Consider the following 17,960-nt stretch of genomic DNA (forward strand, 5'->3'; position numbering starts at 1 on the left):
ATATTACGGATGAACTCCAGGGTCGATGGAGCTAGATTGGGGGCCATCTTAATTGCCCTACGATGAAGGATGCGCTTGTACGGGGGGGGATACGGGTATTGTAAGGTACCCTGAGTCATGAGGACGGCCCTTACCGTGCGATACAGAAACATGTAACAATGGCTGACGGACAATTACCAAAAAGGATTAGCGTGTTTCATATAAGGGCTCCTGAACGTGTCAGTATATAAACATTTGCACCACTTCTGCAACCAGCTGTACTGGTAACGGTGGGGCCACGAACAAGGGATGCGTGGTGAGAGGGGAGGTCACGTGCTAGCAAATGACGGCGTCGTTCGACACCGAAAATGGCAGCCCATTTGGTAAATCCGAATTGTTATGCAGACATAGTAGACACTCAAACAAAAATTGCGAGTGTTCAACAAGTTGCACCATGCTGACTCCAAAAATGTTTTATGTTATAGCCTCAATATCAAGGAAAGGCCAAACTAGTCCAATCGACAAACTGTATTAGTGAAAAATTCTAGAAATTTCAGGTTGCCTCTGACTATACTGATCAAGGGTAATATGATGTAATTTGATCATAATGGGTAGACTCGTCCAGCATGGTTTTTCTTGAGTTGACAGAATGAAAACAGCTGCTATTGTTTTTGGTTCATCAGTTATGTGTTGAACACTCCCCTGGTCAACAAATGAGGGCAAATGCATTGTTGGTGAGTTAACCCATTGCCCAACATTCCACAATCGAATACAGTGGAGTGGGTCCGGAAGGCAAATGCCCTCCCTCTTTGGCTGACCGGGTTGAACAATGATATTGGTGAACAGCCCAGTGTTTACAGACAAAATATCACCGAAATTTAATAGCAAAATAGCATTGACCAGAGATATGAACATCATATTTTAGGCGTATCACCGAGTTCTCAGTACAAGAATTTCATTGAAGTGGCATCGTGGCACCTCTAGGTTGAGCGCCAGTAAAGTACAACATGTAGACTGATGTTTTAAAAGTTGTTACAGAATACATTTTCGCTTAAAGTGTAAGCTCTGTCATTGGTGAAGCTTGGCGTTCCGCCTTTATGTAATTCCATTATAACGTAACTAACGTATTCCCCTGCGCAGCTCTGTATTCCATACAAATCCGCCCTTTTTACTACTTCAATATCTCAGTAACCAGAGATGGTAAAGATACAATAATAAATATATAATATAGTATAGGCTAAATGAGGCTATTGATAACTTTTTGATTTTTTTCTTCTTAACTTTACTCTATAAAGTGAAAATATCAAAAATACAGCTGTAATATCAATACCGAAAGAAGTATTGTTAATATAAGCTTCTTTGCTTTATATATTAATGATTAAGTACTATTATATAATATTCTTAAATTTTGGATTATTATAGCTTGTGGTTGCTGAGATATTCAAGTAGTAAAAAGGGCGGATTTGAATGAAATACAGAGCTGCGCAGGGTACTTGCATCCATGCGCAGGGTGCTTACCGAACACGTTATTAGTTAACTATCTTTGATTGGTTATTAAGACCAATAGATGACTAAGGTCCTTAAGATTTAGGACCGCCGAAAGACCACGCAGGACCGCCGGGGACCGCCAAAAGACCATGTGGGACCGTGCAAGGACCGCGAGTGACCGCCAAGAAACTATCAAAACCTCATCGAACCTATCAGTTACCCATCAAGAACCCCCTCTAACCTCCTGCTAAGACCAGAAGCATTAATGGGGGTATACATGCGGGGAAGGGGTACCCAGGCCCTCACAGGAAAAGGGAAATGTACAAGAACAAGCAAAAGAAAAGAGAAATAAATAGTTACTTACCTACTGGTGCAGAGCGGACCTTTCCAACACAGCTGTCACCCAATTAATCCGCCCTCGGATTAGCGCTATCATACGAGGGCTACCTGTACCAGCCTCCTCCACAGCATTCAGCACCTGGAGGGGACTGATTAACAGGCCCTCGAGACCCTCTTCGTCAAGCAGGGCTATATCTTCCCGGGTCGACCGGATGGTGAGTCCGGCCGCGTGCAACGCCTGAAGGTAACCCGCAGGATATGTCATTTTTGCGATATCTACAGAAAGGCTATACGCCCGCGAGAGTGGGATAAAGCAACTATTTATATATGTATTGAATACCACTACTGACAAGCGAGGCGACCCCTGATCATCTAACACTGCCAGATAGGGAAGGAAGTATCAGTGAATACAATGTCATTTGCCGCTTCTTCTCTTACAAATTATCCTACATCAAGTTTAACCACATAGCTTCTCGTCCTTATACTATCTTTGTCCTAGCATATCCTCATTTTCTGTCATTTTGTGGCTTTATTCATATATGGCGAAGAAAAGTGGAGAAAATAAACATGAAAGGGTGTTTTAGGTAGTTATACCATCGGCTGGTTTCTTATATCGTCCTGCTAGCCGGTAGCTCATAAAACTGCTGTAGACCATTGTGCAGCCGCGCTTCAGCTTTCGCAGCTGCACAGCCCGTCCACCATCGGGAGCAGATACCTATGGAAGGATATGTCACTGGATCTCGATAATGGTTGTAGTTGTACGCTGAGGAACGACGACCATTACAGCGCTCGCACCGAAGAGGCCCGGCTGTTATCCTCGTTTCAGTCGCTGGATAGAAAGGCTGGTCCCGCTCAGTTGGCAGCCTCGTGATGCTCTGTTTGTGTTCCTGTGTCTCCCAGGTAGTCGCGCAAGTTTTGTCTGTGGTACTGACAGCTGCATTTGAGGGAAGTAGAGATTTGCGCCTGAATTTTCCAAGTTAATGCTTCATCGAAACCGTACAGGAAGTGACGGATTATACCTGCACCGAACCCAGAGCCATATACCATAAAAGAAGTGCATTGGTTAGGACAATCTAGATGATGAACCAGCACGTAAGATTGGCCTTTGACACAAGTGAATCTTGTTTTGAATTCAAAGTATGGGTTTTGTTTCAAATATAATCTTTAAGACACCTAGCACGGCAAGGCATAGCTGAAACAATTATCTATGGCCAAAAATATATTCCAAGATATGCAATAGGAGACAAGGGCGCTTCATGGTAGAGTGTTATAAATTATCTTAGGTATCTGACCGGGCTGATATGATAGATCATCGGCGAGGTTAATATTTTTTGTTACATATGGCTGGAAAGTGCACGTAGATTTGCTCAGCTAACCATGAAGCCTAAAAAGTCATCATTCTTGCTGTTTAACCAACAGTGATTTAGTTAAATACAGATCTGAGATACTTGAATATTGGATCGTCAGGCTGAAATTGAACAGGTCAACTTGGCCTGCCGTACCTGAAGCATTCAGTATCACGATTGGATGTATAGGTGACATTATAACGTGCAAACCTCAATAGTGTAGCATATTTCCAGGATTTGCTGAACCCTTCTCAGGATTGTGATATACTGAACATTCATAAAAGTTCCAAGTTTAATATAAATTTTCTGGTAAACTCAACCCCACCCTCATAGTTCTAGCGTGAAACCTAGCCAGGCATTCAGTAGGCACCAACCAGTTCCTCGTCCAGGCTTTGTCCCAGTATGCCATCCTTCTGCTTTTATCAAGGCCTGGATCATTGTTGTGGCCCTAAGGAAGAACCAAGTGTTGATCAATCAGTATCGGACTCAACTATTGGCTGACCGCAAGCCAACTGCGTTGGAATTCCCCACCACACTGTGCCATTAGCATGAGATTTAGACGAACGTCCCACTCAACAAAGGGTTTCATTGCAACAAGTTAACTGATTGGAGTGTCCATTGGGAGCTTTTCGGTGGAGCGTCCATGCGCAGCACTGGTACAGGGAATAATAAAGTACCAAAAAAGGTAGGAATCTGATATGAATGATGATCCACAAATGAATGACATGGGGCCAAGACATCCAATAAGTGAATAGATTGCGGTCGAGCAAAGAGCTCACTGCAAAAAAGGACCAAAAATGTCCACTGTCCTGTCGTATGTACCATACAGGCTTATTGGTCATGGCAAGTAAGTGGAGCTATCAAATCACCGATGAATTGTTGGCCTCAACCACTATAACCAACTATAACCAACGCCGGTGAACGCAGTCGCCCAAGACTGAACTTTACGAAAGCCACCATGAGTGCCAAATACCCATATCATCCTCCATTTAAAAAATTTATAATCTCAACACCATATTTATCAAGAAATACTACTTCAGCATATCAGCAAACACAGTGCCACATTCTCCCCCGCATTCCTGTCCCGATGAGGGCCAAAAAGCAGAGACAGCCTTTACAAAGAGCGACTGTGATCAAAACGGCCCAAGTTAAGCCAAAAGATTCACTTGGGTCCTTGGATAGAGGCGTCCTTATCAAAATACAGAAATGCCTAAGTCGAGCTCGCCATAAGAGTACCACCGAGTCAGAAGCCAAAGCCGCCCTTTTCGTTGCCCAGAAGCTGATGGCCCCATATAATGTCTCCCAAGCGGATCTAGTGACCAACAGTGATTATGGAAGCAAAGCTCAATATGGAGGAGTGAGCAAGGTGGAAATAATCAACGTTAAGAACCGTACCAGACGTGTGATTAAGAAGGCATTTGTGCACAAGTCGGCAAAGGCTATGTGTACGTTCTTTGATTGCCAATGTTTTTCGACGGACTACGAAACATCCATTGCTTGGTCATTTTTTGGTATAGCGGAAAACACGGTCACAGCGGCAATAGCGTTCGAAATGGCGCACAATAAGATCCTGGACTGGGCATGCTCCTATAAGGGCGGTTCGGCCACGTTCAGCTACCGCGTCGGAGTCGCTGATGGGCTCGTCTCCATGGCCAACTGTGAGAAGAAAATCGAACTCGAGGCGGCAAGAAAGAAAGAGTTAGATATAATAGCCGCCAAGGAACGGAAAGCGGGTATGGAACGCGAGCGCAAACTTCAGAGGCTCCATAAAGGACCTTCACTGGCGTTAGACATTGGTGAATCAGATGGCCAGTCAGAGGACGAAATGCCTGGCTTCTTGGACATAGACAGCATGTCCGACGAGTCTTACGGCTCTCCAGAGTCGATAGACAATCTCAATCTTAATACTAGAGGAGCACTGGCCGACTTTAATGAGAATGATGAGAATGTGGTCGATCTCACGCGCAGCGTGGAAGTCAACGTTGACAAAATTATCAAGCGGGAGTCGCGCGAAACCCATGATTTTAACAGCATCCCTTCCCTTTCGGTGAAGCAGAACCCTTCAGATAACGATTCCTCGTCTGTTAAAAGCGAGGATATGTCGAACTCGCCGTGGATGTCCGAAACGCAGCTAGTACGTTTTCGCGCCACATCGGTGCAGGTTGCAGACGAATACCTCAATATCAAGCTGCGTATGGGAAAGACACGCACAGTGGTCACCCGCAATTACTCTGCTTATCGAGAAGGGTGGAAAGATAGTGAAAAGATTGATTTCCGTCCGCGCAGGTTGGAATAATCGTACATATTGAGCCCTCTGATCTGTGCCTTACCCAGCCAGAGTTCCAGCTCGTTAAATTCTCCTGTCCAGACTCTGGTGAGTTCCCTTTGCCATCATACTCGGATGTGTCAGTATGCGGCCGTTCCATACAGAATAAACAACAATAGAATATGCAATGGTTGGTACACAGTCTCTGTTCTCCATAGACATCTTCGCTAGGAAGCTATGGTATTTTACCTTCAGTGACTGGCGACACCCGCAGGATTGAGTAGTGCAGTAACCGGTTAATAGCTTTTCGCTTCTCCACTGAATTATTACAGGCGTGAGTTACGCTATATGCCCAATATATCACTACTGGATGGGAGCAATTAATGCTGCTTGTGGACTGATGTGGGGGATTGTAGGCAAATTAGATTCTAGTGAGAAAAGCTGTGGCTCAAAAGACTGGGATCAAAAAGCAGGCAAACAATCGCTTTCAAACAAGCTAACATTTTCCCTCCGTTGGTGCATCAACGTTGTACTTTAGCCCCATAATCCATATTACGTGAGAGTAAGACATAGTTCCCAGCTAGAATGAAAGGGATAGGAACGAAAGCTGTGTGAATGAAGTGCATCTGCGATGGGTTCTCGAGGGATCCGCTCACCTCCCGGTGGCATAAATTGTGATCGATTATTAATTCCCTTTCGTATACTCCAATAACATTCAGAAGTGCACATGATGTGGAGCCAAGTCAACAGTGCGGTAGTGATGGATCTATTGCAGCGTATAAAAAGGGATGGTACAGGTGCAGACACAACGAGTTGTTCCCATTAAACTAATATGGCTGGCACAACTAAATGAGGCTAGTAACATAAAATTCAAGATATAAAAGCACTCAACTAACACTGTCGAACATCAAACTCTTCCAATCTTTGATACTCACACAAGAATTTTCTAAATCAATTCACGGCTACCGGTGGCGCACTCCTTTGTTTCTCAAATATGCACAATAGATCGCCGTGCGCTCACACTCCAACCCAGGGTAAGTAGTATGGCTCCTCACCTTCCCCTTCAATGCTAAATCGGTCATGACTATTATAGCGCCTTGCCTCACACAACGCATTCCAGAGCTGCTTGAGCAAGCGTATCGCGAAGCTTATCAATCTCACCAGCTCAATCGGGAAACTCTCGCGTGCAATGAACAACTAAACCGCGAATTGTCGAAGGTTCACAATGAAAACAGAGACTTACAGGCAAGGAATCAACGGCTTGAGTCCCAAAATAGGGTGTTGATGTGGCAAATACAAAACCTCGAATGCCAGCCGATGCGCCTGCAACTTTCTTCCCATAGCGCCACTCCGGAAAAGGGGAAGTCGGCATAATATCATCTTTCAAGGTGCTTTTCTCAGACGGTCTTAGTGGAAGTAGCACAAGTCTAGTGATATTATAATATTCACATCAAGGCTCCCATTTCAACTATGAATTCCAAAGCTATCAATCTATTCTAGGGCCACCTTCCAATGGTTGCTGTAGAGTAAACCCTCTGAGCATCCAACTTCAGAAGTGGTGACTGGGCTGTACTGGTTCAGATATTTCAAGACTACATGGTCATCTGTGTTGCTGTACTTAGCTCCCAGGGAAGAAGCGCCAATAAGGAGATATTATTATCTACACAGTAGAATAGCTTGCTTCTTATTATATGCATACCGCGGCGTACGAGATCTCTCAAGGAAAATGATTCGTAAATACCTTGAACAGAGAGTAAGGTTGCACGGCACAGAGTTTCAACCTTTCGTGAGAACAAAGGACCAGTTTCCGAATCTCAGGTGGAGAGGCGGGCGGGTAGACCCAACGAATGATTGAATCTCCCATTGATTACCTGCCCTCCAGAACCAATGCCTCTTTCCAACGTAACCCACTTGCTCCGCCGTCATTATGTACACGCTTTGCAGATCATCAATGTACTCCATGATCCTTTGAATAGCGTGCATTTCATGGGTCTATGGTCAGCTACAATTTATTCCAGTCCCGGGGCCACCTCACGATTTCTATGTGAACTCCATTTGCCAGATCTAGCTCTTTGTCTATGTCTGCTTATTACTAAGCCGTCCTGTTGCCAATGACATTCGGCGTTCTCGGTCCACCCACCCCATGTTGCCTTGCAACGAACTACCACATTCAAAAATCATCGATAAACAAGGGTCTCATTCCACTCTTGACAATAGTGTCAACAAACTCGCCATCGAGCGGGCGCGAACTGGTCGTACTTTCTCACCTTGGACCCAGAGTCTGCATGTCCCGTACGGTAAACTCAGATATTTAAAAGTCCAGTTGTCTGAAGGGACTCTTCCACACTCAACCAATCCCGATAGATCGGAAATGTGCACGACCTTCCACGACCAATTCATACGCCCTGCCCGTGATGGACATATTATCTCTATTGAATAAAGACGATGATCGCAATCCTTTCAACCCTCCCTCTACCAGCCAGCAACGGCCGACCAGTAAGAGGAGGGATGCATTTCAGGGATGCAATCATGGCGTTTTCCCATCGTACCATACAAGTCTAGTGTCCCAAAGCGTGGCATCCATGCCTTCATCAGTACTATCTGATGTCAATTGGTCAGAGGCGTCTCGTGTTGCTGTTTTGTCTGAAATGCCCCGCCGATCTACCACAACGAGCAATGTGTGCGCAGTACATTCAAGGTGGTGGATCTCAGGAGTAACCTGCCGTCCCGCGGATGATGCTGCCATTATCTATCTATCTGAATCTATCCGGGGATCTCCTAGAATAGCTATCCAGCTGGCTTTAGGACGAGGTTATAGGTTCACAGTCAGGAGAAGAGACATGCTGCATGGATATCAACCAGAAAGGTCCTGCTTGAACTGCCACTATGTGGAATACAACTTGAGGAGGGCAAGGTAGCAGTTAGTCAGCCATGCAACCCAGAGACCCTAAATGCTAACTATCGAGCAGATATCAAGGGTCCTCATTGAACACTACTCGGAAGGGGCTTGGCCCGAAGGCCTCCATTATCATTCCTCCGCCACGACAAGTTCGGCTTGGGGACACATTCTACTTTCCTCTGGTTCTCCAGGCTCGTGAAGATACTATTGAGTTGTCTGCGAGGCTGAAGATTGATGATATCGATTCCTCCTTGGACTTTAGCAAGACCCTGATATTCCAAAAAACTTTCTTCCTTTTGACTCCTCTGGTGTTAAACCGAGCGGGGATTTGGAGCATCGTAATCTGCATTCAGAGTCAGGCTGAATCATTTTTCATGAGTTTCGACGTTCATGTTGTGAATTTCAGCCCTGTGTAGTACAGTACAACACAGCCTCTAGGACATGGCGTGATTTGGGGTGTTATGCGAGGGAGGTCCTAACGGTTCAAAATACTCGTCGTTTTACGCTAGGCTTTACATTATGTGAGCCCAACATGCGACTCTGGGAGTTCGACCGTGTCGGGGCAATGGCGTCGTCCTCTTTCGACATCAACAAGGATGGGCTCCAATTTGTTTCGGCCATGCTGGGTTTTCTTACGATGAACGATGAACAGTTAGGGTATGACCCAAGCATCATTTCTACATCTGACGAAAAAAAAGCTACATTGAGATTCAACGCGATGGACATTGCGAGCGTCTTATCCTTGAAGGGCTGATGAAGAGATCTGCATGCGTTGCTGGCAGAGCTACAACTTGCTGGAAAGCCCGTCGCGAAGGAGACAAGACAAATTCACCACTTGTTATCAAAGATTAATGGCAATATCCAAAGAGAGAAGGAGAGTGGAAACTTTTACAGGAAGCGACGGAGAAAGAGGTGGTTAATGTAACCAGATATTACTATCATGAACCGTTCGGGTGAATAGAGAAATCGACAATATTCGCAACAATGTTCGGAAGAAGTTAGATGTAACGGAGTCCACGAACTTTTGACCAATGCGATATGAGCTGCTCTCAGCTGCAAGTGGCACAGCGGGAATAGAAAGAGCCGGTCGCTCCACAAGCACGACCAGCCAGAAAAGGTCATCTAGCCAAGCCGACGCAATACTACCGCCAAAGAAACGCCCTTGCCCAAGCTCGCCTTCCAAAGGTGTGCGTGATGCCAATATACAGGATAGGGTACATCGTCGATTTATTGTCGAAGATTATGACATACCCATATATAGAGCAAGCTCACGCGTCTCGCTACTACATGCACTTGAGAATTGCATAGAAGGTATGAGTTTTGTTCATGTGCTATAGTTCATCACTAATTATTGAAGGATATCAATCTTTGCATATGAAAGCAGGGCTTTTACAGGGTGACATCTCGACTGGCAACCTGATCTTGAATGAAGACGTAGGGAATCCGTCATGGTCAGCGTTCCTCATCGACCTGGATCTATCTATCGAGGAGCAACGAGAACGAGCATCTGGAGCTAGAGGGAAGACAGGAACGAGGGCATTCATGGCAATAGGTCTACTTCTGGGAGAGCAACATTTATTCAGGCATGACCTCGAATCTTTCTTTTGGGTACTCTTCTGGATATGTATTCACTACAACGGTCCAGACCAAGGGGTTGGGCCAACTGACTTAGATTGTTGGAACTATGAGGATGATGGAAAGCTGGCTCGATCTAAGCAAGGTATAGTTGCTGGCGAAGAGGATTTTCTTAAAATTGCAAGTGAACTGTTCTCACCATACTATCAAGCATTGGTTCCTTGGGTCAATAGGTTACGCTGAGTGGTACAGTATTCCCGGGGGGTATGCGGAGAAAGAATGACGATACGCATCTTTATGGTCAGATGAAAAATACCCTTCAGGAAGCGGTTAGTGATCCGAAAGTGTTAGCACCATAGGTAATATTTAATCAGCGAGGCATTATCATTTAGTAAAATAATACAGTTTTAACATTTTCATATTCAGATAGAATCAATGTGCTAGCTTATCAGCTTCTTTTCCATAAGCAATGTCCGTACTACTGCTGAACATTTTCTTAGTCATTCGAAAAACCCAGTGCTCAACCAAGCCACTAACTAACCTTTAAAGAGGACGCTAGATGTGTCAAAAGTTAGGCTTGACAATACCCATACACAGTATCTAGAAAACGTAATACAACCCGTAACAGAAATTTACAACCTGTATTTTTGGCACGTGAATTTCTTGTAACGTAATGCATGTTTTGTGGCGGTGCAATATTTTGTATTGGGAGGAAATATTATATACTGTAATATATTCATGTAAAGCATTCAGTCAAATGTGTTTCACTCCATTATGAAGTTGGTATCCAATGGAATCTTACTTTACTCATAGGCCAGGTCAGATCCCATAGATTAAACAGTGTCATTTTTTATATGTACAGTATATTGGCCCGTCTTACTGGACTGTGTTATGCTTCCTATTATTCCTTAGGCACTAGCTGTTTAAGTGCCTCGATTCTAACGCACCTGTTCGTGCTTCAGAGTACTTATCACGCATAGAGCATTAGCGCTTTCCCTTAGCATTATTTCAACTCTTTTCAAGCCCAGGGGAGAGTTCGGTGTCAATGTTATTGTATCTGCTTTCAGTTACTCAATACGTCTCCATTAGCAAAGCAAAACTTTATATACTAGGCGACAACTCTAGCGGCCACCAACACTACAAATCTTGTAAATGAAACTTGGTTTAAACAGCAAGCTTGTTCACCTATAAAGGTAATTATATACAATCTATCCATTTATATACTCTCACATAGGCTTCAATCGGGTCGAACGCCGCGATGGCGGTCGTATGACGGACCAACGTTTCCGAAGGGAAATCGCAGACCGAGCTGGGAATCGCTTTTGAAAGGCTGACGTTACCGCTTCGAGAGTCGCCAACTTCCGCATGAGTGTCTTCAGTAACTTGTCCTCTTCTTGACTGTAAGGCCTAGTTTTCCGACCTGAGGTTTGGAAGTCCGTAGATCTCTGGCAAGCCTTGGCCGCTTGCTCCTTAGCTTTAGCTCTTGTTATAGGCCCTGTTAGTCCCACGGCCTCCTTTATCCTGTCTTCGATAACATGCATATCTGAAGAGCTTTGCGTTGTGAAATCCGCTTCCTCTATTAGCTTCGATTCGTAGTTTGTCAAACTTAGTGCTGGCTTATCGTTCAGAGAAGTCGGAGACGGTGGAGCGTGTTCAATGGTTATGTTGTCCGTCTCTGGTACAGCCACACCTTGAGAATCCACACCTCCTAGGGCTAGGTCTGCGAAGGGCTGTTGAAGCGGAGTATTACCCTCGATCTTCTCAGTAGCATAGTTGCTTTCCACATGCACCCCTGGACTGCGTGCATAGGGCTGTTCAGTTTCCTCACCCGGCTGGCACAAGAGAGCAGACGGCGTCTCTAGAATTCGTGGGTCGATGGGAACCACACCGAAAGTGGAGCTTGTTATTGAAGGGCTTGAGCAGCCGCTCAAGCCATCGGTACGATCAGGTGTGTCAAATGTGGCCGATCGAGCCTTCTGGCTGTTTTGGCTTACAACAGGCAAATCCAAGTTCCGGCAGTCAATAACGGCTTGCCAAGCCATTCCTTTAAGGCTCTCTTGATCCTTATCTTTCTCCTGAGCAGGGACAGACGTGATAGCCCTCGGACGCATTGCGGGGGGTTCCCAGAAAGTAATCTTCAGTTCTTTCGTATTAGTAGATGATGGTACGGAAGGTTTTTTGCCTTGCTTGCGCGGGCGTTTCTGCTGCATACAATGATCTCTGTCTGAAGTAGACTCCTCGTCCTGCATCGAGGACAATCGTTTCTTGTAGGCCTTCTTGGATCGCACACAAATGGTTTTGTGGTAATGGTGCACATCGCGAAGGTGTCGGCGGTAGTCCTGTTCCTCGGTAGCAATGTGGTTACAGGAAGGGTCAGCGCATTCCGATGGCCATGATTTCCGATCAACATGCTCCTCAAGATGCTCTCTCAGCTCTGGGCTTCGGTCAAAAGCTCTCATCCTGCAGGCCGCAGGAAGCCGGTCATCCCACATGCATTCAATACAGTATCCGGCACGGATGGTGGTATGGCGATACACCATCACCTCGTAGTGTTGGCTGGTCATCGAGGGGAGGTGTCCCGCACAATGCTCCTCAAACTCAGCACTCTTTCCATCATGGAAGGTGTAGCATTCCCAGCAATACTTGATCTGTTGAAGAGGAATGTGCAAGTTTCGAGCAGATTCTCGTTGAATACAAGAATGGATGTGCCTGCTCCGCAAGGGCTTTTCCATGCTGTGGCATGTTAGTGGAGGATCAATATAGGGAAACAGTGGGCGGCTCACGGTTCCAATAATTTACGACAGCTAGCAACGGGGCATCGCTTTTCCACAGGCTCCTCGCCCGGACGATAGACCACGTCAAAATCACGAAGACATTGGGTAAAGAGATCCTTCACCACACTGGCTTTTTCGTCAAAAGAAAGTGGCTCGTTGGATGACATGACCGCCGCTAAACGGCCTAATTCAGGCATGAGCTTGCACAGCGCCTGCTTTTCTGCACTCTGCTCAATATGATCCGGGCGTTCGCGGCCCCTGGTCAGGATTTTCCAGTCCCGACGACTCTGGACCCATTGACTCTGGTATTTCTGCAACCTGCTCGAAGAGATCCTTCTCTTAAGGACGCTATATTCGCGCTTTGCTCTTCTGATGTCATCATCTGACTGTGCTTGCTGAATTTTCGCGGCTTTGGCGACCAAACACGGGTCTTCATCGACCTTCTCTTCCTCTTCTGTAGGTAACCGGCGAGGGAGGCCATTCTCGTGAAATCGGTCGTAGCCTTGAAAGTAGTCAATGTGAGTATGATCTGCGGCTCGGCCTCGTAGAGCATTGAACACATCCACGCCGGAACAGTTGGCAAGATAGTCATTTCCGTACGTAGCTTTAGACCTATGCGTAAGAATTTGAGCCACGAGAGCCGAGGAGTATTTATCTGCGCGATAATTTAGCTAAGCTCTCATATCAGGTGAAAGAAAAGCATGAACCAACCTTGGACAGCTTTTCCTAGCTCGCGGCGCATCGCATGTACCGTTGCAGTAACAAAGTAGCCAGCATTGACAAGGATATTACGTAGACCCTCTTGATATCTCTCCTTAGTCAACGGCTCCTCACTAACCTTTTCGGCTGTGACGCGCCTTACAATACATCGGTCTTTGGCTTCATCATTCCATCTAAGGACCAGTTCGTCTTCTCCTTCGGGGATTCTTTGCTCAAAAATCTCCTCTGGCTTGGAGAACCCAAAGAGAGCATTATCTGCAAGAGCTAGTGCTAGGAGGAACAAGGCTCCTGAGTAGATAGGTTCATTGCAGTCCCAAATAGCAGTACCAAAGCTGTTCTCGTTAATGACCATTCCAAAGCTGGTGATGGTGATAGCTACATACACTGTATTCTCGGGGTCTTTGTTGTTCTTGACATACTGTTGGTCAAGCCGCCATCCGACCCTCCAAGGAGCATCATCGGTACGAAACAATACAAGCTCAATATTCTGGCTACTGTCAGCATTTGGAAGCTGAAGTGCAGGCATATTGGAATCCGTACTTTGTAACGAAGCCCCCGTCCGGCTCTGTCTGCTGATGCAGGTGTGAAAGAGGACACTCTGGCACCCGTGCATAGGAACTGAAGAGTAATGAAGTGAAATTGGACACGATACCTTCCAGGCATGAAGAATGGATCATCTGTTGCCCAGAAAGCGATCATGGCTCGCTCAAAGCTCGAAAGCTTGAAAGTGTGCTTCGGCCTTTTGATCACTGATAGGAACCCCTCTTGAACTAGATCATGCTCTATCCACTGCAATGATCAGATACATGGCCCTCGAAAGGTGAATCTAACTCACGCTGTAGAGATCGGCCCGGTCATGGGGGGAAATCTCGTTCCCTGTCAGAAAATAGAAGCCTGGGACGAACTCTTGAGCCCAAATCAAAGTCGTGTCCTTGGTCGGTCGTCCATTTGGAGCAAGTCTGCCGTTAGTAGACTCAACATGCCACCGGATAAACTCTTTGAGTTCCTCTAGTGTTGGCGCCGGATGCCCATCTCCAACCTTATGGTCTTCAGGCATATCTTTCTCCTCCTGAAGAAATCTAACGAAGTCATGGTGAGAAGAACGACTCCCTCTTAGAGTATATAGAAACTTACTCCTCATACCTCCGCACTTTCCCTGCATATCTCTTTTTCGTTTTTGGCGAAGCTCTACCCCTTGTCCTTTGGGCATCTTTCTGTTGATGAGCTTTCGCCTCATAGCCTCGCTGTTTACGGAGTTCACGGCGAGCTTTTCTTTTCTTTTCATCCTGCTCGGCCTTCAATGAAGAAGAGCGTATAGCCATTATCAACCGCTGAAATGTAGCTAAATAAATGAGTTTAGAAAGAGTACGAGAGAAACGATTGTAGAAGGCTGATGGGAAATGAGATGAAAGTGAAATTGTCCTGGGCGAGTAGGGCATATTTATATTCGCAATTGAAGTGCGATACCTTTAGTTCCTTTTTAGCAATGACCCCTCATCACTTGCGCCAAATGCTGATCGAAGCTTCTTAGTGTCAGACATAGTGTGCGGTGACTGAAAAAGATTCCAGCTCTTGTCTTCGTGATGCCCTCAGATACATGCGGGTTGGATAGACTGGATCAATTAGTTTGTACACGGTTTAGAGAGCTTCTGTTGGTCACGTGAGTGATGACACAGAGAGGACTGGCATTGCCCCGGGATCACTCACTGAGTTGAGCCAAAGCAATCCGGGAGCGACCGGAGCTGCGGTGCGTGCTCACTGAGCAATCAGTGAGTGGCCCGGAGCGAACACGGAGCACTCACGTGCTGCCCTCACAAAAGCGGCGGCATCCGAATCGGGTAACAGGACCCAACTCGCAGCAAAACAGTTCACTTATACACTAGTAAATGATGGATTACAAGCTCGCCAGGCGCTTCTTCCAAACAGCTCCGTATCGCCGCGGTTGGATACCATCAGGCTTCCAAATGTCGATCTTATCAGTCCCGAATTCGTTGATTCAATCATCAAACACCATATCCCGCCTGGGGGTTTACAACTTCGAGATGCTACAGACAGCTCTGCTGCGAAGCTTTTGATGACCCCGATGCGGGATGCGGACATCAGAGGGCCGGCACTACGAGATGCTCATTCCAAAGCTGGCTCTTACCTAGCCTGGAGATTTCTGGCCGACCTCATTGGTCTTGAGGAAGTCACTATCCGCCATGTTCAAGGCAACAACACCATAGGTCACCGACTCCGTGGAGAAGAGAAGACGCTGATTGTGGCGTTGATGCGCGGCGGCGAGTCCATGGCTTTCGGCATCAACGAAGTCTTCCCGAAAGCTCAATTCTTGCATGCCAAAGAGCCGAATGATATCAAGCGACACCATCTGGAGGACAACGTAACCGTTATTCTGGTCGACTCTGTCATTAACAATGGCAATACAGTTGTGAAGTTCGTGGAGTCCATCCGAGCCATCCATGCAATGATTCGCATCTTTGTTGTTGCTGGTGTAGTCCAGGACAAGGCAGTCTCGGGGTGTGGTCCCCTCAAGGCACTTGCGCGGACTGCTGAAATTACAGTGGTAGCTCTTCGACTTTCTAAGAACAAGTACACGGGTAGCGGTGGAACTGATACAGGCAATCGCTTGTTCAACACGGCTTACTTACCCTGAAGCTAGTATGGACGACTTATGTTTGTTGCTTCAGTGCTTGGGGATGAACTTTTCTGTCGTGTTTTGAGAAAGGATGATTGTTCAAGTACGGCTGAGCGGATGGGAGGTCCTATTTTCCACATCCTATGGTTGTATGTGGTGGATATCTCCTTGAAAAGAAATATACTCCACAAGATAGCTAAAGATCTAGTCTAATTTCTCAGCCGTCTCCGTAGGATGAGCTGTCTTTGTAGCTAGTTATCTCATGGAACACGCGAGGAGGCATCGGCATCTACAGTATTTGAATAAATGTCTAACCGAAAAACAAAGGCCATGTGTGCCATCTCTCTTTAGTCTTCTCATGAATAGCTATCCTTAGGAATCGAGTCAGTTTCTTCGATCAGAGCACCTCACATGTATAGTTCAGCTTTGTAACTGAAAAATACAGAAAGAATAAGTGAAGTTAACATAGACATATTAGCAACTAAAGCAATATAACAGCCCAAATAGTTACCTCACTGAATCTCAATTGGCTAAGACAGTAGGGCTTATGAGACGGTTATTCCTATAGTTTAAGAGCCTCGATTGAGAATAGTCATTATCAATACCGCTATAATATGAGTTGTTTCACACCATCAATGATATATAACAAGACCCTCATGCAATCCTTCCAAGTTAAACCGTCTTCACATTACTTCGGTTCAAAAAAGCATACTCCGTCGTATAATCTTTGAGGCGACCTCTAGTTTGTTCCCTTCTTTGCTTCTTCCCTCTCAATTCCAAGCCAGACGAGCTCTGTAATATCCTGGAGCAACATATCTTTAATAAAGCCAAAATCGCCCTCTCCTTCTCCTGGTTTAGTCAAAAGCAAAGATTCGAATGGGATAATTAAATCCCCGGTGTCATCTTGACTTCATGGCCGTTGACATAGTAACTGAGACGGTCTGCGTTGCTCCAGTTACAATATGCCTCCACCGTCATAGTTGGTTCTTGGCCGTGTTCCCCTTTTCTGCTCAAACCCCTCTGCGCAATGGGGTGGTAAGTTTTGGTTGCAACATCTGTCTATAACCTAGCGTTGATGTGCAGTGATATACACATGCAGTGGGCATGGTCTCGCATGAACCCAAGATTTGATTTCGATATTTCCAGAACCTCGTTTGATATCAATTGTGATACCCATTCTCATCCGTCCTGATTCTTGTAATTACCAAGTAATGTCTCTTTCCAGTTGTGCAGCTAGCTGTGGAATGATCAACTTCTAGAGCTACCGTTGGAAATTGTCCTTCTTGCCGTACTGGCATCCATGCCCGATCCGCTTGTTTTTTTCCGGTCACAACCATCGATGCGGGTGGCTCCTATGAAGCAGGTTCGACCTTTGACATTCATTTGAGCGGCAAGAACTGCAAGCATGGCATCGAATTCGCCAGCAGCTTGTTCGTGAGGCATTTCTAGGACTGCAGGTGGAAAGGTAAAAAAGCCAAATCCGGAATAGTTTTTCTAGAGGGAGATATAAAGCTCACATTACTCTTTATCAACAGGACGAAACGAAGCCCCTTTCGAGGGCACGCAAGAATGTCTGGTAGAATGAAAAGAGAAGAAAAATCCTCCAGGTCCTGGAGGAGTTCTTATTCCTCCGTATTCTCGCCGTATTCACACAAATTTGAGGAGTCTCCGGAGGGGAATTAGCATCCATCCGCCTACAGCTATTCATTCCCTGGGCAAAATAGTGAATGTGTATGCGGAAAAGCGGACTGTTATAGGTGCCTACCCGGCATGCTGCAAGGCGATCTGTATCTCCAAGTCAGGTACCCGAAACAACAGGTATGCAGTCCTACTGGCAGGAAACCAGCAAACGATCCGTAAAGTGGTTTCGTCAAAGGAGATGCGCGGCAGGTTGAGATGTGTTTTAGAAGTATCTGACTTTTCAACTCTTCAGCCGGGC

General features: G+C 45.9%; 5 protein-coding genes across 5 annotated transcripts; 4 read left to right on the top strand and 1 right to left on the bottom strand.

The window, feature by feature from the left end:
• Nucleotides 1–4,070: 4,070 nt before the first annotated feature.
• On the top strand, nt 4,071–5,616 carry C8Q69DRAFT_465970 (hypothetical protein). Its single transcript, XM_028630522.1, has one exon. It carries the CDS (start codon nt 4,111–4,113, stop codon nt 5,446–5,448), a length of 1,338 nt encoding a protein of 445 aa, XP_028485082.1. The 5' UTR covers nt 4,071–4,110; the 3' UTR covers nt 5,449–5,616.
• A 2,067-nt stretch (nt 5,617–7,683) lies between these two features.
• C8Q69DRAFT_254514 (hypothetical protein) lies at nt 7,684–8,767 on the top strand. The gene is made up of 2 exons (XM_028626603.1): nt 7,684–8,332; nt 8,388–8,767. Exons 1-2 carry the CDS (start codon nt 7,833–7,835, stop codon nt 8,731–8,733), a joined length of 846 nt encoding a protein of 281 aa, XP_028485083.1. The 5' UTR covers nt 7,684–7,832; the 3' UTR covers nt 8,734–8,767.
• A 429-nt stretch (nt 8,768–9,196) lies between these two features.
• Nucleotides 9,197–10,271, top strand: C8Q69DRAFT_254516 (hypothetical protein). The gene is made up of 2 exons (XM_028626604.1): nt 9,197–9,628; nt 9,675–10,271. Exons 1-2 carry the CDS (start codon nt 9,349–9,351, stop codon nt 10,133–10,135), a joined length of 741 nt encoding a protein of 246 aa, XP_028485084.1. The 5' UTR covers nt 9,197–9,348; the 3' UTR covers nt 10,136–10,271.
• A 768-nt stretch (nt 10,272–11,039) lies between these two features.
• C8Q69DRAFT_465981 (hypothetical protein) lies at nt 11,040–15,064 on the bottom strand. Its single transcript, XM_028630523.1, has 8 exons — nt 14,854–15,064; nt 14,521–14,728; nt 14,222–14,465; nt 13,927–14,175; nt 13,770–13,873; nt 13,378–13,718; nt 12,676–13,321; nt 11,040–12,625 (listed from the first exon to the last, which is right to left on the bottom strand). Exons 2-8 carry the CDS (start codon nt 14,706–14,708, stop codon nt 11,119–11,121), a joined length of 3,279 nt encoding a protein of 1,092 aa, XP_028485085.1. The 5' UTR covers nt 14,709–14,728; nt 14,854–15,064; the 3' UTR covers nt 11,040–11,118.
• Nucleotides 15,065–15,192: 128 nt separating this feature from the next.
• C8Q69DRAFT_465984 (uracil phosphoribosyltransferase) lies at nt 15,193–16,405 on the top strand. Its single transcript, XM_028630524.1, has one exon. The coding sequence runs from the start codon at nt 15,461–15,463 to the stop codon at nt 16,037–16,039; it is 579 nt and encodes a 192-aa protein (XP_028485086.1). The 5' UTR covers nt 15,193–15,460; the 3' UTR covers nt 16,040–16,405.
• The last annotated feature ends 1,555 nt before the right edge of the window (nt 16,406–17,960 follow it).

Source organism: Paecilomyces variotii (genome assembly GCF_004022145.1).
Source record: "Paecilomyces variotii strain CBS 101075 chromosome Unknown C8Q69scaffold_5, whole genome shotgun sequence".
Lineage (NCBI taxonomy): Eukaryota > Fungi > Ascomycota > Eurotiomycetes > Eurotiales > Thermoascaceae > Paecilomyces > Paecilomyces variotii.